Genomic DNA, 17,505 nt, shown 5'->3' with positions numbered 1-17,505 from the left:
ACTGTCACTATAAATTACTGAGGCAGGTGGTTATCAGTATATTAGGAAATATTCAGGAAATGCTGCTTGATCAGGTAGGGGGCACTGGAATGGGGGTTAAGGCATGTTACTGAGTAGTTGCTACATGAATGACAGCCAGTGGCCCATGATGGTGGACTGTTTCAGCAGCCCTGCTTTGAGGTCACTTTGGTTTTCAGAAGTGCATGCTTCTCCAGTGACTAGGTGCAGTGCATAAGCACCTGAATGGACCCTTGTGTCAGTAGAAACCTGGACCTTGCTGAGGCTGGGCATTCTGGCATAGAGGGATTTGGCTGCAAGAGATTTAGGCCCAGGAGAAAGATGCATGCTTGAGCCACTGTCAGTGGAACTCCCCGCTCAGCTTTGACCCCTCTCTAACTTCTTGCTACTGAAGTGAGCCCAGAAAGATAAGGAAGCCTGTGTTCACCTTTGTGAGGGAGAGGCAGGCCTCAGAAAGTGGCCTGGCGCTTGGGCCTTGTGGAGGGTTGACAGCGAGGGCAGATGAAGAAGTGTTGGTGGGGGGGTAGATTAGCTGGAGGCCTGAGAGTGCTGTGGTATGTGGGGGGAGCCAGGTGGATCCTTCAGAGGCTCCTGCCAGCCAGCCACCAAGGTGAGAGGTCTAGGACCTGTCACCATTGAGGTGGCCCAGGACACGTCCAGAGGGACTGTAATGAGGAATAGCAGCCCTGGCGTCTTGAGGAGTGAGCTAGGAGAAAAATTGTGGGAAGTAGGAAGGGCCTATTGGAGACAATCCTGTCCTGGGCAGCCAGGATTGGTGTCTTCCAGGTCACTAATGTCCTCTATCCCAGGACCAGCCGTGACATAGAAGCAGAATGGAGTGGGTTTGGCCTTCACAGTCCTGATCAACGAGTGCTATAATTAAGTTATTCTGAGACAAATAGCTGAACAAAGATTAAGTGGACTGAGCCTGTGGAGCTTGAGTATCTAGGTCTCCTACACCTTATTATGTGTAGTTTAGACTTGAATTTTCTGAAGATGTAGTGAGATCAGCGAGGAGGTACACACTGCCTCTGTTTTATGCCCAGATCATTGTGGCCTGCAGGGAGTGGTGGCCTTGAACTTCCTAGCCTTGTCCCTTGGCAGCAGGCAAACACCAGGGACTAGGACAGCCTTTTCCATTTATTTTTTTGCTGTTGCCAAGGCCTGTAGAAAAGGGCCAAGCAGAGGTACCTTGGTGTTGTACTGCTGCCAAATTAATATCTGAGCGAGCTGATTTCTGATATTTCCTGATGGTTTGTAAGGAGGAGGAATTCCTAGTCAAGCTGAGAACGTGTTCCATGTTCTCGCTCCATGAATAGGCACATCTGTTATGTCTGGCGCAACAATGTAAGATAGAACCGCATGGCCTTGGACTGGAAATCACAGTCTTGCAAGAACACGTTAGTGGATTGCTGCCTAATGGGATAATTTCTGAATCCTTTATAAAATGTCTGTCTGGTAGAGAATTCTTTCTTATAGTGTTCATCTTTTGGTTTTCTCATGTACAAAACTTGAACTTAGGGTTATTTTGGAGAAATTTGGGGGGCATTTTTCTTAATCCAGAATAATGATGGCTGATGATGAAAATTACTAACTACAGGTAAGTGTTCATCTTACAGTTTGTTCACATACTTTCAGCTTTTAAAAAAAAGGTGGGTTTTGAGATGAAATTTCAGCCCCCTTTTGGTTTTTGGATCCTTTTACACTTTAAAAAGTGTTATAAAGCACCTCAAAGAGCTTTCTGTCTGTGTGGGTTATAGGCATCGATACTTCTAATAGAAATGAGGACTAAAATTTTTCAAAAATATTTATTATTTTATTTAAAAATAATGACAGAATCATTACACATTAACACAAATTACATTTTAATGAAAAACAGCTATTTTCTGAAACAAATAAATTTAATAGAAGTGTGATGATATTTACGTCTGCTTCTGTGTTCAGTCTCTTGCAGTATGTTGTTTTGGTTGAAGTAAAGACATCCAGCCTTGCAGGCAATGGAATTGAAAAAGGCATTGCAGTGGCCTTTTCAGACAATTGTGAATTCATTTGTGACACGATACCAAAACTTGACAAGTATTAGGTTCCTACATGTTAGTGGCAGTGTGCAGTCTGAAATCCTGTCAGTGAACTTTTTGTACACTGTGAAAATCCCCTGGTCTCTCGCACTTTGACCAGATCTTTTGCCCACAATGATTTATTACCTCACACAGCGGTCATTTGGACCACATTTGTTTACCTTTTTTTTTGCAGATCCTTCATATGTTCATACGTTTCATTATGGGTAATGGCAAAAATTCGCAGTTAGGAGTTCCCATCATGGCACAGTGGAAACCCGAATCTGACTAGGAACCATGAGGTTGCCGGTTCAATCCCTGGCCTCGCTCAGTGGGTTAAGGATCCGGCATTGCTGTGAGCTGTGGTGTAGGTCGCAGACGTGGCTCAGATCTGACGTTGTTGTGGCTGTGGTGTAGGCTGGCAGCTACGGCTTGGATTAGACCCCTAGCCCGGGAACCTCTATGTGCCACTAGTGTGGTCCTAAAAGGACAAAAAGACAAAACAAAACAAAAACAAACAAACGAAAAAACCGCACTTGGTATTGCTGTCAGTCTCATCAGAAAGGTCTTCAGGCATTAGGAAGCTGTTGAGCTCATGGTGACAAGAGTTTTCCAGAATCCCAGTTTTCACATGAAAACTCGGATTTGACAGTTGGCAATAAATACCATCAGTTTCCTGTTATCTGAGGATCTCTGCCCAGTACCCAAGTCTGCATAGCAAGTGTGTAGTCACTCAAGTGAAAATGATGTCTGTCAAAAAGAAGAGTCTGTTGAGCTTGTAGCTCAGGCAGTTACACAAGTGCTTTTCTTTGAGGCAGCCATTGCACTTAGGTATGTGACCTGATATACTTCCCATTTTAATCTAGAATATGCTAAATACACATTAAAATATATTTGTATGTATTTAATATCAATGTAACAAATACTAAACATAATATATTTAATATAATTATAAATGTAAAATAATAAAAGGATCTAGATTTAATAAAATTCCTAATTTTATATTGCTGCTTTAAGGATGTTCTTAAGTGAAACTTTTTTAAGCTGTGTGTTCATGGAGATGAAGAATACTTTGACTACTGGTATTGTTTGGTGCCTCTGCCATAGGGTTTTGTGTGAGGAGTCAGCAGGTTTACCAACCAGTGCTTTACATCCTCAGTGCAAACATCAGCACAACATTTGACAAAAGCTTACAACATCTTGGTATTATTTTGAATATCATTTTGATCTTGTTTTATATGGGTTTTGGAACTCCCCAGAGGCTTCAATTTTTGAGAACTGCTGGTCTATGACAGTAACTGGAAGGAACTGAGCTTACTGAGGTTAGATAAGTTGTTCAGTATCCCACACTTGCAAGTTGTGTTTCTTTGCAAGACACTCAGCTTGCAGCTGTTGGACTGATTTCAGCCTGCTGACCCTATATTTGTAGGAATGAATGCTTTTGAGGGGGAGTAGATGGGAAGGGCCCAGTAGTCCCTGGTGTCTTAAAGTGGACAGGAGCACACGTTTATATATCCTATCTGACCCCTGAAGGTGTCTGTTGTCTTCACGCCCCTTGCTGGAACATGGTTTTAAAATGAACCAGGCCATTTGTCAGGCTTTCTGCTTACTGTGTTTAAGAGCCTTAAACCTGGTGTGGGTAAGGAAAACAGAATGTGAAGGACATGTTTAAGAGCATACCTTTAAAATTTCTGTGGATAGCGGGGACAGAAAAAAAGGAAGAAGGAAAGAGATGGATGCCATGGCAAACCCAGCTTATTCTGAGCTAGAAAATTGGATAAAAGGAGTCTTTATGGAAAAGAATTTCCTTGTCATCCTGTAGCCAATATTTATTAGTATTTCCCCCAACTCAAGAAAGGGTGTAAATAAAAACCTGAAACCATTTAATAGGCTACCCACCTGGGTTATTAATTCTTTAACGCACATTTGAGTGCAGCCTTTGAGACACACACAGTGTTGTTATGTGCTAGTGACTCGGGCAGTGGGCACAAGGACCCACTTCCTGCCTTTGTGGAGCTTATATCTAGATGGCCTTCAGTCAGCAGATTATTCTTAGCAATTGTGATAAGCATGTGGAGAACAGGGATCTGAGTCGGAGGGTCCTCAGCTCCCTTACTCAGGAAGTGTTTCTCACTTGGGACGTGATAGAGAGATGAGGAAAATCTGTTACGGTGGAGACGATGGTGGAAATGTACTGTTTGCACAGTGATCTGAGGAGGGGGGTAGTACAGGCCGGTTTTACGGTCAGGAAGCCGGTATTCAGGTAGTTCAGGAAATGGTCTGGGGCTGCACTGTTAGCAACAAGAATGGGATTTGAGCAGAGGCAGTCTGATGGGCTGAGCCTGGATCTGTTCCTTTTCTCTTGACTGCTTAGGGAGTGTGAAGGTGGGTCTGGGGCTTGGCTTCCACCAGGGGAGGATAGGGCACCCTGGTTTCCTGCTGCGTAGACAGGGAGAGGTGATTCCTGAACAGGAACTGAGGGTGCAGTCAGGAAAGGGTGGATGTGGGGCGGTGATGGGACAACTGCAGGTTCTTGAAGCCACCCTCTGGTGAACAGCGTGTCTTCCCAATGTTGGATGGCAGGCAGGGTGAAGAAAGAACAAAGGGGGTGTTTGTGGAGCTGAGGTGTCTGCATTGTGTCATTCACTTTCATAATAGCCATGAGAGAGAGAGGTGTAAATACCATTTCCCTTTATGTTTGAGGTAACTGAGTCTTAGGCTTAAATGACTTACTTAAAGTTGCACTGTAGTAAGTGGGAGAGCTGCAGAGTATGTGTTTGTAGGGTAACACGGTTGGCAGAAACTGCTGCTTCTCAGGTGAGAGGCGGCTTCAGTGGGCTGGGCTTTGGAAGGCATGCAGGCAGCTGGGGCTGCAGGGACTCATGCTCTCAGGAGCAAGCTGTTGGACTGATGGCAGGTTTCACAGGCTTTGATATGTAGAGAGGACAAGTGGAATCCTTTTTCTTCGAAATATTTTCTGGCTGTAAGGACTTCTGGATGAGGGTGGAGCATTTTCTTATCCTTGGCCCCCTAGAGGGCATGTAGTCTGGAGACTTCTCTAGCAAGTGAGTCTTTGATGGTTTATGATGGTTTGGGGAGATGTTACATTTGTGGTTGCTGTGGAAGGAGAGTGGCAGGAACAAGAGAATGGAGTTCGGTGTGCATGTGTTGTGGGGCACCCTGACCTGTTCCTGTCTGTGCCACACAAGCAGGCCCTGTCCTGGCCCTGCAGGCATGGGCCACGCTCCTCACGGCCAGGCTGTGAGGGAGATAGATTCCTGTGGCCAACTTGGCCACAGTTCAAGCTCAAGCTGCACATCAGTTAGAGAGCCTCCCCTGGCCCAATTTTAATCTCATTTCCAGATGGAACATTCTTTTCCAGTGCTGCCCACTCCCCTTTGACTTCGAACCTAAGAGTTTTATTCTAAGAAGACGTCCTTGCCCATATACATGAAGCCATAATTTGGTGGAGCTAAGAGAGTGCAGAGGCCCCCTCCACCCCCACCCCCAGCTGCTGGCTTGCCGTCTACATGCTGAACTCTCACCTCCTACAGGTTGCCATCCTGGTTATCTCTAGACACTTGCTGTTCCCTAGGCTAGACCCCTCTGCCCTTTTACCCTGTGTGGCTAACTAAGTTAATCCTTTTGGTTTCAGTGTAAAAGCAGAGCCTACTAGACATCTTCCTCATCATCTGGAGACTAGTTAGGATGCCTGTCATTTGTGCGGCTGTGTCCCCAGGGGCCTGCTCTGCCACAGCACCAATTGTGTGATGCTAGAGCTGTCACCTTCCCTTCTCAGACCATAAACCACATGAGGGCAGGAACTACAGCTGTTATCTTTACCCTAGAATCCTCCAGAGCTTAGCCCCTGCTGCCTGACAAATACTGGGGGCTAAATGTTTATGGAATGTGTGCCTGCATGCATACATGTTCCAATCCTGCATCTGAGTTCAATTTCCAGGACTGCTACCTCAAAACACCTTTTTCTAGGCCTGTTTCTGGGTGGGCTGGATTCTCTGAGTATCACTTATGTATCAAACTCTATAAACAAGCATGGCATGAACCAGCATGTCTTAGGGCAACTGGAAACACAGGAATCTTCCTAACACTTCCCAGTGATTGAGACCTAGAAGATTTGGATTTTTTATATTTCGTAGTGACAATTCTAGGACATTGTCCTCTGAACTAAGGCACTTTGATTATCTTTGAGAATCTTCTCCAGGCCCTGTGGCACGGTTACCTGCTATATATATATGGGGAAGACAAAGCATGTGGCCAGTTCAACCCATTGCAGTTATTGTTGGTGGGGGTGTTGGTTGGGGCTGGCGGCATAGGCATATCTTCTTTCCTGTGTTTTTTTTGTTTTGTTTTGTTTTGTTTTGTTTTTTCATTTTTGTCTTTCCTAGAAAATGTGCAGGACAGAACTGTAAACCATGTGTTCTGACATACCTGGTTTTGAATAGGAAGTTAGTTTGATCTCTGCGGACATAGATTAAGTGATGTATTAAAGAGTCTGCTACTGTAGAGTGGGATTATTTATACTTAATGCTTTATAGGAGCCATGATACTGTAGAAGAACCTGCAGCTCAGCATGCAACGGCAGCCAGCCTGATGCATTTGTGCAGAGTCTGAGGGTGAGGCTTCTGGCTGCCAGCTCCTTAACAAGTGTAACTGATTTCTCTCCTGCTGAGTCAGGGTGACAAGTCCTGATTTCATGGCCAGCCTGTACGGAGCGCAGTCCAGATCTGAGTCAGCTTTCTGGAGCATCCGCTGGTCGCTGTTTGCTGACCTGTGCCTCTGTGTTGGGTGGTGGGCTTTCCTCTGGGAGCCCACAGTGACACCTCCCATTGGCCCAGCAACAGGGCCCCAGAGGACGATGACTCTCAGTGTTGGCTGACCCACTCCCCTGTTCTCCAACACCTGCCTTCTGGAGACTGGGTCTTGTTTAGGAGAGGGACTGTGTAAAAGAGAGTAGTATATAAAAGGCATAGACAGAAGTATGTTTAAATAATCCTACTTTAAAATTCACCTTCAGTCTTCCCTCCCCAGCACAGCGTCGTGAGCTCCTTCCCAGGGTAAGGGACTGTTATCATCAAGTTCTACAACAGATTCAGGCTGAAGTTTGGAGAGAAAATTTCTATCTCCACTCTCTAACTTCCTCCTGACCATGGCTGCCTGCAGGTATGATGAGAGTGAGCTCCTCTCCCTGCAAACATATCTGCCTGCGAGGAAAATCAAGGCCACTGCAGCAGATGTGGTGCTTCAGACCATTACCTCCTGATTACATGGAGTTGAATCTGTGTGTAGAATTGGGAGTGCATGGCCTGATCAGTCCTCAAAGGGCAACAGCTCTGTTCTCCCAGCCCAATAAGCACTGCTCCCCTTGTCCTCTGAATGTCACTGTCCCCTTCTCTCAGTTCTCCAGTGACATCTGAGGTATACACATCATCACGTGCTCAGGATTGATTGGGGGGAAGTCATAGCCATTGCAGGATTGTGTCTGTTTAGTTGTTCCACCTCTATGCGGTGCGCCTGGTTCTGGGATCTGTCTGTTTTTGCAAAAGGAGTAGAAAAGGAATGTCTTCCCAGCATTAACCAGTTTTGTTTTCCTGAAAAATGACATATGTAAAAGAAGATAAGACTATTTTATTCATCATTTATCCATGACCTAGATGGAATAGTTCTCCCACATTTGCTTTATCTGTACTTGTAATTTTGGCCAAAGCATTTTTAGACACATCTTAGACATCATGTCATTTCATTCTTACAGACTTAAGTATACATCCCTAAAAATACAGACGTTTGCTTAACATAACTGCAAAGGCATTAGTGCACCTGATACAGTGAAGAGTATTCTTTGTGCAATCTGAAACCTAGTCCCTAATCATATTTCTCTGGTTGTCCCTGTTAGCAGCTGGCTTATTGAATCAGATTCCAAAGAAGGTAGGTCCTCAAGTTACATGTGATTGTTATGTCTCAGGTCTCTAATCTAGAGCTGCCCCTCCCTCACTGTATACCATTTACTTGTTGTAGAAATGGGCAGTTGTCCTGTGGCCTGGCTACATTTTGATACTGTTCTGCTTGTGTCCTGGTAGTTCCTTTCTCCCTCCTAGTTCTTTTGAATAAAAATGAGTCCTAGAGGTGTGTTTGGCAAGAACATTTCAGGTGATGCTGTGTGCTTCCTGTTGCATTGCTTCAGGAGGCGCAAGGGCTGGTTGTTCTTCTTGGAGTTATGCTAACATTGGTCAGTGGGCTCAGGGGTTGACAGCCTGATCCTGAACATGTGAAAAAGTTGATCAGCCTTTCTTCTGAAACTGCACCCATTTCTTACCGTGGTCTGAAGCGGGCATGTTGTTAAGGCTGCACATTTACTGCTGGATTGTTGTGTTATCCAGAAAGCTGACTCACAGGAAGGACAGGGTGGATGCTCAGTTCTTTCCTCTTAGTTGCTGAGTTTCAGAAGAGGTGAAGTTGGTGTCTGGTTGGTTTAGTCTGGTGCCTTGAGTCTCTCTGCCTCTGTCCCTCTCTTTCTCTCAGCTCCTGCCCACCCCTTGAATCATTGTGAACTCATGGGGGTTTGTATATTTAGTGTGTTTCAATGGATTGCATTCATTGTTCCTTCTGATATTTAGCTGTCCCATTTTTGGCCGATGGGAGTCTCTTCATAAATTGGCATCTGTGTTCTCTTGGCTTGACTCCCTTGCATTCTGGCATAACAAGATGTCCCAGGCTCATTTTATAAAGCACTGCTCTGGCCTTGAAGCCAGCCTTTCGGCAAGGATCCCTGTGCCATTTGGTGGTAAAGGAAATATGAGGGAAGGGACCATTGCTGTTGGTTGTCATTGCTTCCAGGACTTTCTGGTGGACAGAGGTTAAAAAAAAAAAAAAAAAAAAGGTATGAATTCAAACTGATACTTCTCTATCAGATTTTTATGTTATAGAATTTCCCTCTTAATTTTGATATTATATTTGTATCTCATTTCTTTTACCTTGAATCTTGGCTCCTAACAGCATTCACATAATAACTTATTTATATTATCCTACTTTATAAAAACACGAACATTTTTATAACTGAGCTAAACTATTGAAAGAGATTTGACTTCTTTGCGGCTCCATTTTTCAACAGAATGCCCCTCTAAGTGTGTATAGTCAGTCTGCTGTACTCAAAAAAAATTTGTGGATATGTCACCAAGTTGAAACTTAAAGTTCATTTTCTTCATTTTGTTCTAAAAATCTAGGGATTGTTTTTCTTTTTATTTATTTTTTGAAAATATAAACATTTCTATTTTCCAAAGTCAAAACTGTGTAACAAGTTACATTTAGAGAAATCTTACTTCATCCTTTTCTACTTCTTCCCCTGTAGATAGCCCTTTAAATTCCTTCTGTGTTAAATAGAAATAGACTCCCAGACATAGAAAACTTGTTATCAAAAGGGATAACGGATGGGAGAGGGGAGAGATAAATTAGGAGTTTGGGATAACATGTACACACTACTGTATATAAAATAAGTAAACAACAAGGACCTACTGTATAGCACAGGGAACTCTACTCAGTGTCTTGCAATAACTGTAATGGAAGAGTCTGAAAAGGATTATATATGTGTATATGAATCACTGTATATTTGAAACTAACATTGTTAATTAACTATATTTCAATAAAAATTCATTTTGTATTATCCTTCTCCATGTTTACTTTTATACTCATGTAAAGAAATATGTAAATAATTCATATTCTCCTTTTTTACACAAAAGATAGCATATTTTAAATATTATTTGATTCCATGCTTTTTTTTTTTTTTTTTCCACTGAACAGTATTACCTGGGTTCGTTCTACGTTGGTACATAATGCTCTTCCTCATTCCTTTTTAAAGCGGCCAAGCAGTGTTTCATTGTAAGGAAGTCTCATAGGTGATTTAGCCAGTCCCCAGTGGGCCTTGGGTTGCCTGCAGATATGCTCTGACAAGTACTGCCTCACTGAATAAACTAGGGCATCAGTCATTTCCTATTTTTGTCAGTACACCCCTGGGATAGATCTCTAGAAGTGTGATTACTAGGTCAAAGGATATGTAATTTTTCAGACATTGGCACACTCTCTCTCTCTATATATATAGATATATATATAGCTGAAATTTTGCTTATCTAGTTGAATTTCGTTTTCCTAACACTTCCACCTAGAAACAGTCCAACTTATTTTGCAATTTTATTTTTATTTTTTATTACTTAATGAATTTTATTACGTTTAAAGGTGTACAACAGTCATCACAACCAAATTTTATAGCATGTCCATCCCAATTATTTTGCACTTTTAATGTTAAAAGAAATCTCTTTAGTCTCTCATGTACCCTGCCTTTGTATGGAACATATAATTGAGAGTGATTTTTTTAAAGATCTGTTGATTTCATTAATTGAAGCATCACTTATTAAGTATAAAATACAGGACATGAAAATATGACTAAGACATCCTAAACCTCAAAAGGTTTCAGATTGAATATTTGGGATGTTCTTGTATTTCCTCTCCTATTTGGTGTGTATTTTACTCCATGTTGGTTATCAAAAGTCTGGTAATAAGGCACTGAACAATGTCCCTTTATTCGCTGTGCCAGGATGAAGCAGGGCATGCCTGCAGGAGAGAGGGGTATCATAAAGTACTCTGTGGTTGCTTTGAACGAATATTAATTGAATACCTCCCCAGAATATAAAAGTGAGCAACACAGAGTTCCTCCCTCCTGGTGTTTATATCCTAGTACAGGAGCAAATCAAAAAGCAGGGAACAATAAGATAATTACAAATTCTCTGTGCTTTGAAGGAATCAGGTATGAGATTAAAATAGCATCTTCCCAGGGGCCTTCTTTAGGTAGAGGAGAGGCAGCTGACATCAAGCCACCTGTGAGGTCGGGAAGGGTGGGACCATGGTTATGTGGGACCTTGGGCCTTAGGTTAAGGATTGGATTTTAAGTAGATCGGGAAACCATTGAGGACAATTAAGCAAGGGAATGACATTTGATACTCATGTGTCGTATATTTATTCTTTCTTTGGATTGAAAGGCTGCTCAATATTGTGTTTTAGCTCCAGTAGCAGCAACATTGTTCCTTCTGAAGTTCAAAGTGGAGTGAGTTGAAGTTTTCCTTCTTGCTCCTTTATGCAGGACAGCTGCTTCTCATACTTGCATATAGGTCGTCTGAGGATTTCTTTTCTTTTTCAGTAGTATATCCATGATGTGGCTCAGATGGTTACAGTAAGTGGTTGTTGTTGGATGATGTACTTGGGCTATGAACAGGAGCATGATATCTACAAATTCTCTTCTTCAGACCTGCAAATCCAAGAGACACATCTCTCTGGAAGATAAGAGCTCCATCCTCAATATCAAGAAAGGTCTGTGCTACTGTTGTCACATTTAGATGAAATTAATTACAGAACCAACAATTTTCTGGACAAAAAAGCATTTTCAATGTATGTATTTACGTTTCTGTTTCAGGAGACTGGAGTGATACCTGTGGAGGGAATCCTCACAGGGAAAGATTGACACACCTGGACCTGAGGAACTTGCTTCCTGGGAGGGCTCCTGTCTGATGTGCAGGAGGCAGCATGTCATTGTGACTCTGCAAGGGCGGGCTCCAAGGGACCAAGACCAGCACGCAGTATCTTTCCCTCTGCTCCAGGGGACGCTGTGCAGGCCTTTTTCTGCAAGTGAGAAGTATGAGATTATTCTGCAAGAGGAAGATTCCAAGGGCTTAAAAAACGCCAAGATTTGCAACTTGGGAGCGCTGTGGAATGTTGACAGCTCAGGATCTAAAAGAAAGTTCTGTGTTAGTGAGTCATAGAGTTCATGTGGAAGTAAATGTCACTTTATAATTCGTAATAATACTGAGTGAGGAACACTATGCAGGAAGAAACCTTCCATAGAAAGACAGGCAGGGAAAAGCTTAGGCTGCCCTTAAACCTCCCAAATAGAGCAAGCCTGAGATAAACGGCAAAATGGCCAAATGAGAGACTCTGTGAAGTAGCAGCCCTGTAACTGTAGTAGTTATAAGGAAATCTTCTCCTTTGAATCACGATACCAAATAGGAAACATGATCTACAAGTGCCCCATGTGTAGGGAATTTTTCTCTGAGAGAGCAGATCTTTTTATGCATCAGAAAATTCACACTGCTGAGAAGCCCCATAAATGTGACAAGTGTGATAAGGGCTTCTTTCATATATCAGAACTTCATATTCATTGGAGAGACCACACTGGAGAGAAGGTCTATAAATGTGATGATTGCGGTAAGGATTTTAGTACCACAACGAAACTTAATAGGCATAAGAAAATCCACACAGTGGAGAAGCCCTATAAATGTTATGAGTGTGGCAAAGCCTTCAATTGGAGCTCACATCTTCAAATTCACATGAGAGTTCATACGGGTGAGAAACCCTATGTCTGTAGTGAGTGTGGAAGGGGCTTTAGCAATAGTTCAAACCTTTGCATGCATCAGAGAGTCCACACCGGAGAGAAACCCTTTAAATGTGAAGAGTGTGGGAAGGCCTTCAGGCACACTTCCAGCCTCTGCATGCATCAAAGAGTCCACACAGGAGAGAAACCCTATAAATGCTATGAGTGTGGGAAGGCCTTCAGCCAGAGCTCCAGCCTCTGCATCCATCAGAGAGTGCACACGGGGGAGAAACCCTATAGATGCTGTGGGTGTGGGAAGGCCTTCAGTCAGAGCTCCAGCCTCTGCATCCATCAGAGAGTGCACACCGGGGAGAAGCCTTTTAAATGCGATGAGTGTGGGAAGGCCTTCAGCCAGAGCACCAGCCTCTGCATCCACCAGAGAGTACACACGAAGGAGAGAAACCATCTCAAGATATCAGTTATATAAGCGTTTTGCTAAGAGCTAAAAATCTTAAAACCCGTAAGTGCCACTAGGAAGGAAACCCTGTAAATACCTACATTGACCCAAGAAATTTTTACAGCAAGCCCCAGCAGAACATCGTTTTCCAAGAGGCATGTGTGAGGTTGGTTTTTTGAATTTGTGTCAAGCGTCTTCCACACCTTGACTTGGAATCTGGAATCCCTCCGAGTGTTTGCCCAGGACAGGCTGTGAGGTCCCAGTCGTGGGTGCGCGTTTCCTGGGATTCTGGCACCATGCCTCAGTAGTTGAAGTACTACACAGGAAACCATGATCATTGCCCAGCCTCCTGAGTCACCTCCTGTCTATGTTTTACCTGAACGTTACCCCACATACTCCCCCATCCTGGGAGCTTGTGACCTTCCTTCTCCTGATACAAGCCTCCTGGTGATTGCGTTTGAAAATGGCCAGCTCCCATTAGGTAGTGCTCTGGTATTTCTGAGGTTAGCACTTGATTCAGCCTCTTACATATCTGTCCATATATCCCATTATTTCTAAACTCAATCTGTATGTCCTCAAAATACCCATAAATATCCACCCCTTCCTAGATGGCATTAAATTTCATTTTAGATGATTCATAATTTCCATTCACTTTGCCTATCAGAGAAATCACTGGCAGACGTACATGCCCTTGAACTTTTTAATTTTGTGAATTCTACTAATCACTGTGTCTCTGTGTTAGTCTGACTTAATTTTCTAGTGGCTACATCGCATCTTTTTAACTTGAATTTTTTTGGAAATAGCTGAATGTAAATAGGGAGGAAGGAGCGAGCAAAGTTAGAACTTTTCTCCATCTAGAGCTGCCCTCTTGGGCTGCTTTAGCACCTCTCCATCTAGAGCTGCCCTCTTGGGCTGCTTTAGCAACATGGAGGCTGCAGGAGAGATGGGTGGTCCCAGGGGTCGCCGGTAACGGTTAGACTGTTTCTGTGGTTTGGGGCAGTGACGTGTAGCAGTCCTCGATGCCCCTTCATTGAGGGCTACATATCATGATAGGTCCTTTGTAGGCACGAATGTCTCTGTTAATCCTTCTTTTCTTTGCTCATTCATTCAACAAGTATTTATTGAACACCTCCTAGGTGCCAGGCACTGGGCTCGGTGCTGGGAATACCACTGAGTAAGGCAGACAGGGGCCCAGCTCTCGCGGAGTTTACTGCTGGTGGTGGAGACAGGCGATAAGCAAGTAAACAAATAAATAATGTAGTTTGAGATAGTGATTTAAGTGCTATGAAGAAAATAAACTAGGGCGAGGATTTAGAGTGGTGGGGGGTGGGGGCGGGGGGCAGCGTTAGGTGTAGTGGTCAGGGAGGCCTTTGAGGGCGGCGCTGGGGCTGGCAGAGCCTGGGCCTCGGGGGGATAGGAGGGGGCCAGGTGCCGAGTGTAGGAGCAGTGGGGAGGGGAGAGGTACTGAGTTGCTCAGTATCCTGACGTTTATAGGCCTTTTTTTTTTTTTTTTTTTTTTTTTTTTTGGGCTACATTGATATTAAAAACTCATGTGGAGGAACTCAAGGAATGTTCAGAAGACCAAAAGTCCCCAATGACAACAAAAAGCAACTAATTTTTAAATTTGTTTCTCTTCTCATTCCTGTTTTCATTGATTTCCCACATGTAGTCCTTTTGCTCAGGAAGTCTTTGGGGAAAATTAAGGCTCTTTGAAGCTCTGAAATGGGTGATCAGGTTAGCGGTATTTGTCCACTGTCTGAGAGGTTGGAAAATAAACTACCCAAAATAGTCATCGAAATACTGAAAGCTTGATTTTCTCCATATTTGAATTAATTTCTTCTGATTGACTGGAAGGGGTTTTTGTATAACTAAAATCTCAATGCATAAAGATTTAAAAGGAGCACATCATGCAGTGGGTGAGCCATGAAACTAGAGATGGGATTTGGGGGTAAGTTTGTTACCGTCTGAATTTTAATCCAGACGTCTCTGTTAACATAAGCCTTTGGGAAGTCGCTTCTCAGACGGTTTCTCCTTGTTGCCAAGAGGGCTGGCTTAGTTATTTGATAAAGCCCCTTCCAGGCCCGAATTCCTCGACTATGATTTACTGTAGTGTCTTAACACCCTCTCACGTCACAGTAGTGTGGAGCATTAGAGAAAAGCCTAAACTTTTAGTTGCTAGAGAGCCAGTTGAAATATCATTGATAGAATTTTAGTTTTAGGAAAAATTGGTTTGATTTCTAGCTTTATTACTATTAGGTATGTGAGCTTGGGCAAATCGCTTAATCTTTGAGTCTAGTTTTCTCACTCATGAAATGAGGATATTAGGCGAAATGATTTCTGAGTTTCCAGCTAGTCCTAGAGTTCTATATTTCTACATAGTTGAATTATTTTATCATGCTGTTGCTGGGGAATATGACTAACACTTTTGAAGCTACTAATTTTATGTCGAGCTTTAAAGTCCATAATTGTTATCTTCAGAAAATATTATTTGACCTACAGTATGTCCAAATCAATTTAATAAAATCACTTTATAACAGGGTTCTGTGCTTGACATGCAGTTGTGTGGATTCAGTGGTTGTGTGTGTGTGTGTGTGTGTGTGTGTGGTGGGGGTTGGCTTGCATGTTAGGTCTAGGTAACCATATAATGGAGTTGGGTGGGGGTGCTGTTAATACTTAAACAAGGACAGCAGGCCTAACTGGGACTGGCCCAGCAAGCCAAGTTGTGTGGACACCCTGTCCCAGCATTTGACCAAGAACAGTCCTGAGGTCTGTGGCAAATGAGCTCATGGCCCTGAGAGAACAGGGCCTGCTCAGCTGTAGCTGTGTTTCCACAGTGGAATACAGGCCTAAAGGGCCCCATGTCATCTGCTTTTTTAAGTAAAAACCAGGAATCCAGATTTGCACATAAGATTTAATGATTTTTATTTATTTATTTTTTTGTTTTGTTTTTGTTTTTTTGCCTTTTCTACGGCCGCTTCCGAGGCATGTGGAGGTTCCCAGGCTAGGGGTCGAATCGGAACTGTAGCCACCAGCCTACACCAGAGCCACAGCAATGTGGGATCCGAGCCGTGTCTGCGACCTACACCACAGCTCATGGCAATGCGAGATCCTTAACCCACTGAGCAAGGCCAGGGATCGAACCTGCAACCTCATGGTTCCTAGTTGGATTCGTTAACCACTGCGCCACAACGGGAACTCCTAATGATTTTTAAATGTTGGCAATGAATTCGTGTTCCATGTGTGACCCATGTTGGTAGTTTAATATTGTCTGCCTGGTGCCCATAGGCTTTTGTTTCACTTTCCAAGCCCTGCCGTGGTCCCTGATGGCTGTAGCCCCTGCTGAGGCCTGGCACATCTCAGCTAAGCAGTGGCAGTCCAGATCTACACAGCAGTCTCGGATGGTGGTTCTGATGTCCATCTGCATCTAGGGCAAGTCCATGCTCCACTGCCACCATTGAGGCAGAAGCAATGCAAAAAGCCCTGTCGATGTGAGTGCTATGGGGAAGAGAAGTCGCATGGGGTCAGTGTCCCCCACTGGGTCACTCTTGTGCCTGCCAGGAGTTAGGGTGTAAGAAAGCAGTCAGGTCTGACGTCACGGTTTCTAAGAGGAGCCTGAGGAAATGGCACATTGTATCTTAAGGAAGAACTCTTGCCAGTCAGCCCATAGTGTGCCATGGTCTGCCTGGAGGCCTGCTGGAGGAAGCAGTAGGGATTCTGGTGCTTGCATATGATGCCTTCCAGCTCTTGGTTCTCTCATCCTAAAAAGTTTATTAAGCAGTATTTGTCTGTACAACCTGCTGTTATCCTCAGGAATTTGAAGAAAAAATAGGTGAAAGCAAATATTAGAAGCAGATGGAAAATGTACTCAATATGCACTCAAACCCCTAGGAAGAGAAGAGAAAGAGGTTGCAGCCATCACGGGGCAGGAGCCAAACATAAGTAGTGTTGCCAAGCGAAGGTCCATGGATTGAAGTCAGGAGGGATAGGAGACACAGAGGTGACATGGCACTCCCTCTGTGACGTTAGGCAGTTTCTCAACTTCTCCGAACCTCAGGTTTCTCATCTGTAAAATGGTTTTGAAAATACCTAGCTTGTGAGATACTTGAGAGAACTTAATAAACACGTGAAAGTGCCTAGCCTTTAGTGATACAACAGAAAAATTATTATTAATCCTGGTTGCCTATTAAGGGAGATGGGTCATGTTATTTGGACTTACTTTTTTCTCCTGAGCACTGTGATGGGTTTGGACACCTAAATTTGGGGTGTGGCCTGGAGAGTGCTGAATTACTCCACATAGCAAGAAAGCAAAGAACCGGAGTCTCCCAGAGTGGAGTCAGAGCAGAACTGGGAAGGGAGTGGAGCACAGAGACCTAGCAGAGTAGGGTGTTGTGAGGTTGCACCCTTGCCTGTACGAACCCCATGGCCCACAGAATCCCTCTGTAGGGTCTTGGGATGCTTGGTCTGAGTGAACTTCTCACAGAAACTGGTGGAAGGGCCAGGTGGTGTGTCCAGGCTAAAGTAGGGCAGAGCTTAAGTACCACGCATAAATCTACAGGGAGCACTTCCAGCGCCACAGGCCAGGGTCACCCAAACCCTGCGGGGCG

The 17,505-nt window shown here is 43.8% G+C and overlaps 2 protein-coding genes across 16 annotated transcripts in view; both read left to right on the top strand.

Moving 5' to 3' along the window:
- Positions 1 to 15,440, top strand: part of ZNF664 (zinc finger protein 664) — a 37,831-nt gene extending 22,391 nt beyond the window's left edge. For 7 of the 15 annotated variants that reach the window (XR_014827330.1, XR_014827328.1, XM_021072245.2 and 4 more), the window contains 2 exons: positions 11,384 to 11,447; positions 11,551 to 15,440. Coding sequence is in view for 9 of the 15 variants with exons in the window: in XM_084996307.1 (XP_084852433.1) it covers positions 11,384 to 11,447; positions 11,551 to 11,645 (159 nt within the window). In the remaining 6 variants the exon portion in view is untranslated. Of the gene's footprint in view, positions 1 to 11,277; positions 11,448 to 11,550 lie in introns of those variants that run through there. The other 8 variants (XM_084996311.1, XM_084996310.1, XR_014827327.1 and 5 more) reach the window with 7 other exon arrangements.
- Positions 11,805 to 15,440, top strand: LOC146396541 (zinc finger protein 664). The gene is made up of 2 exons (XM_084996327.1): positions 11,805 to 13,760; positions 13,799 to 15,440. The coding sequence occupies exon 1, from the start codon at positions 12,146 to 12,148 to the stop codon at positions 12,929 to 12,931; it is 786 nt and encodes a 261-aa protein (XP_084852453.1). The 5' UTR covers positions 11,805 to 12,145; the 3' UTR covers positions 12,932 to 13,760; positions 13,799 to 15,440.
- Positions 15,441 to 17,505: the final 2,065 nt, after the last annotated feature.

Source organism: Sus scrofa, chromosome 14, assembly GCF_054392235.1.
Source record: "Sus scrofa isolate SSC_HxYL_T2T_F1_AM1 chromosome 14, Sscrofa_HxYL_maternal_Yorkshire_Landrace_v2.0, whole genome shotgun sequence".
In the NCBI taxonomy this organism is placed as follows: domain Eukaryota; kingdom Metazoa; phylum Chordata; class Mammalia; order Artiodactyla; family Suidae; genus Sus; species Sus scrofa.
The sequence above is the reverse complement of the archived record's forward strand: the minus strand, read 5'-3'. Positions and strand labels throughout refer to the sequence as shown.

Bases quoted from the DNA above. Each gene is read 5' to 3' on its own strand.
- LOC146396541 (XM_084996327.1), top strand. From the start codon at position 12,146: ATGATCTACAAGTGCCCCATGTGTAGGGAATTTTTCTCTGAGAGAGCA.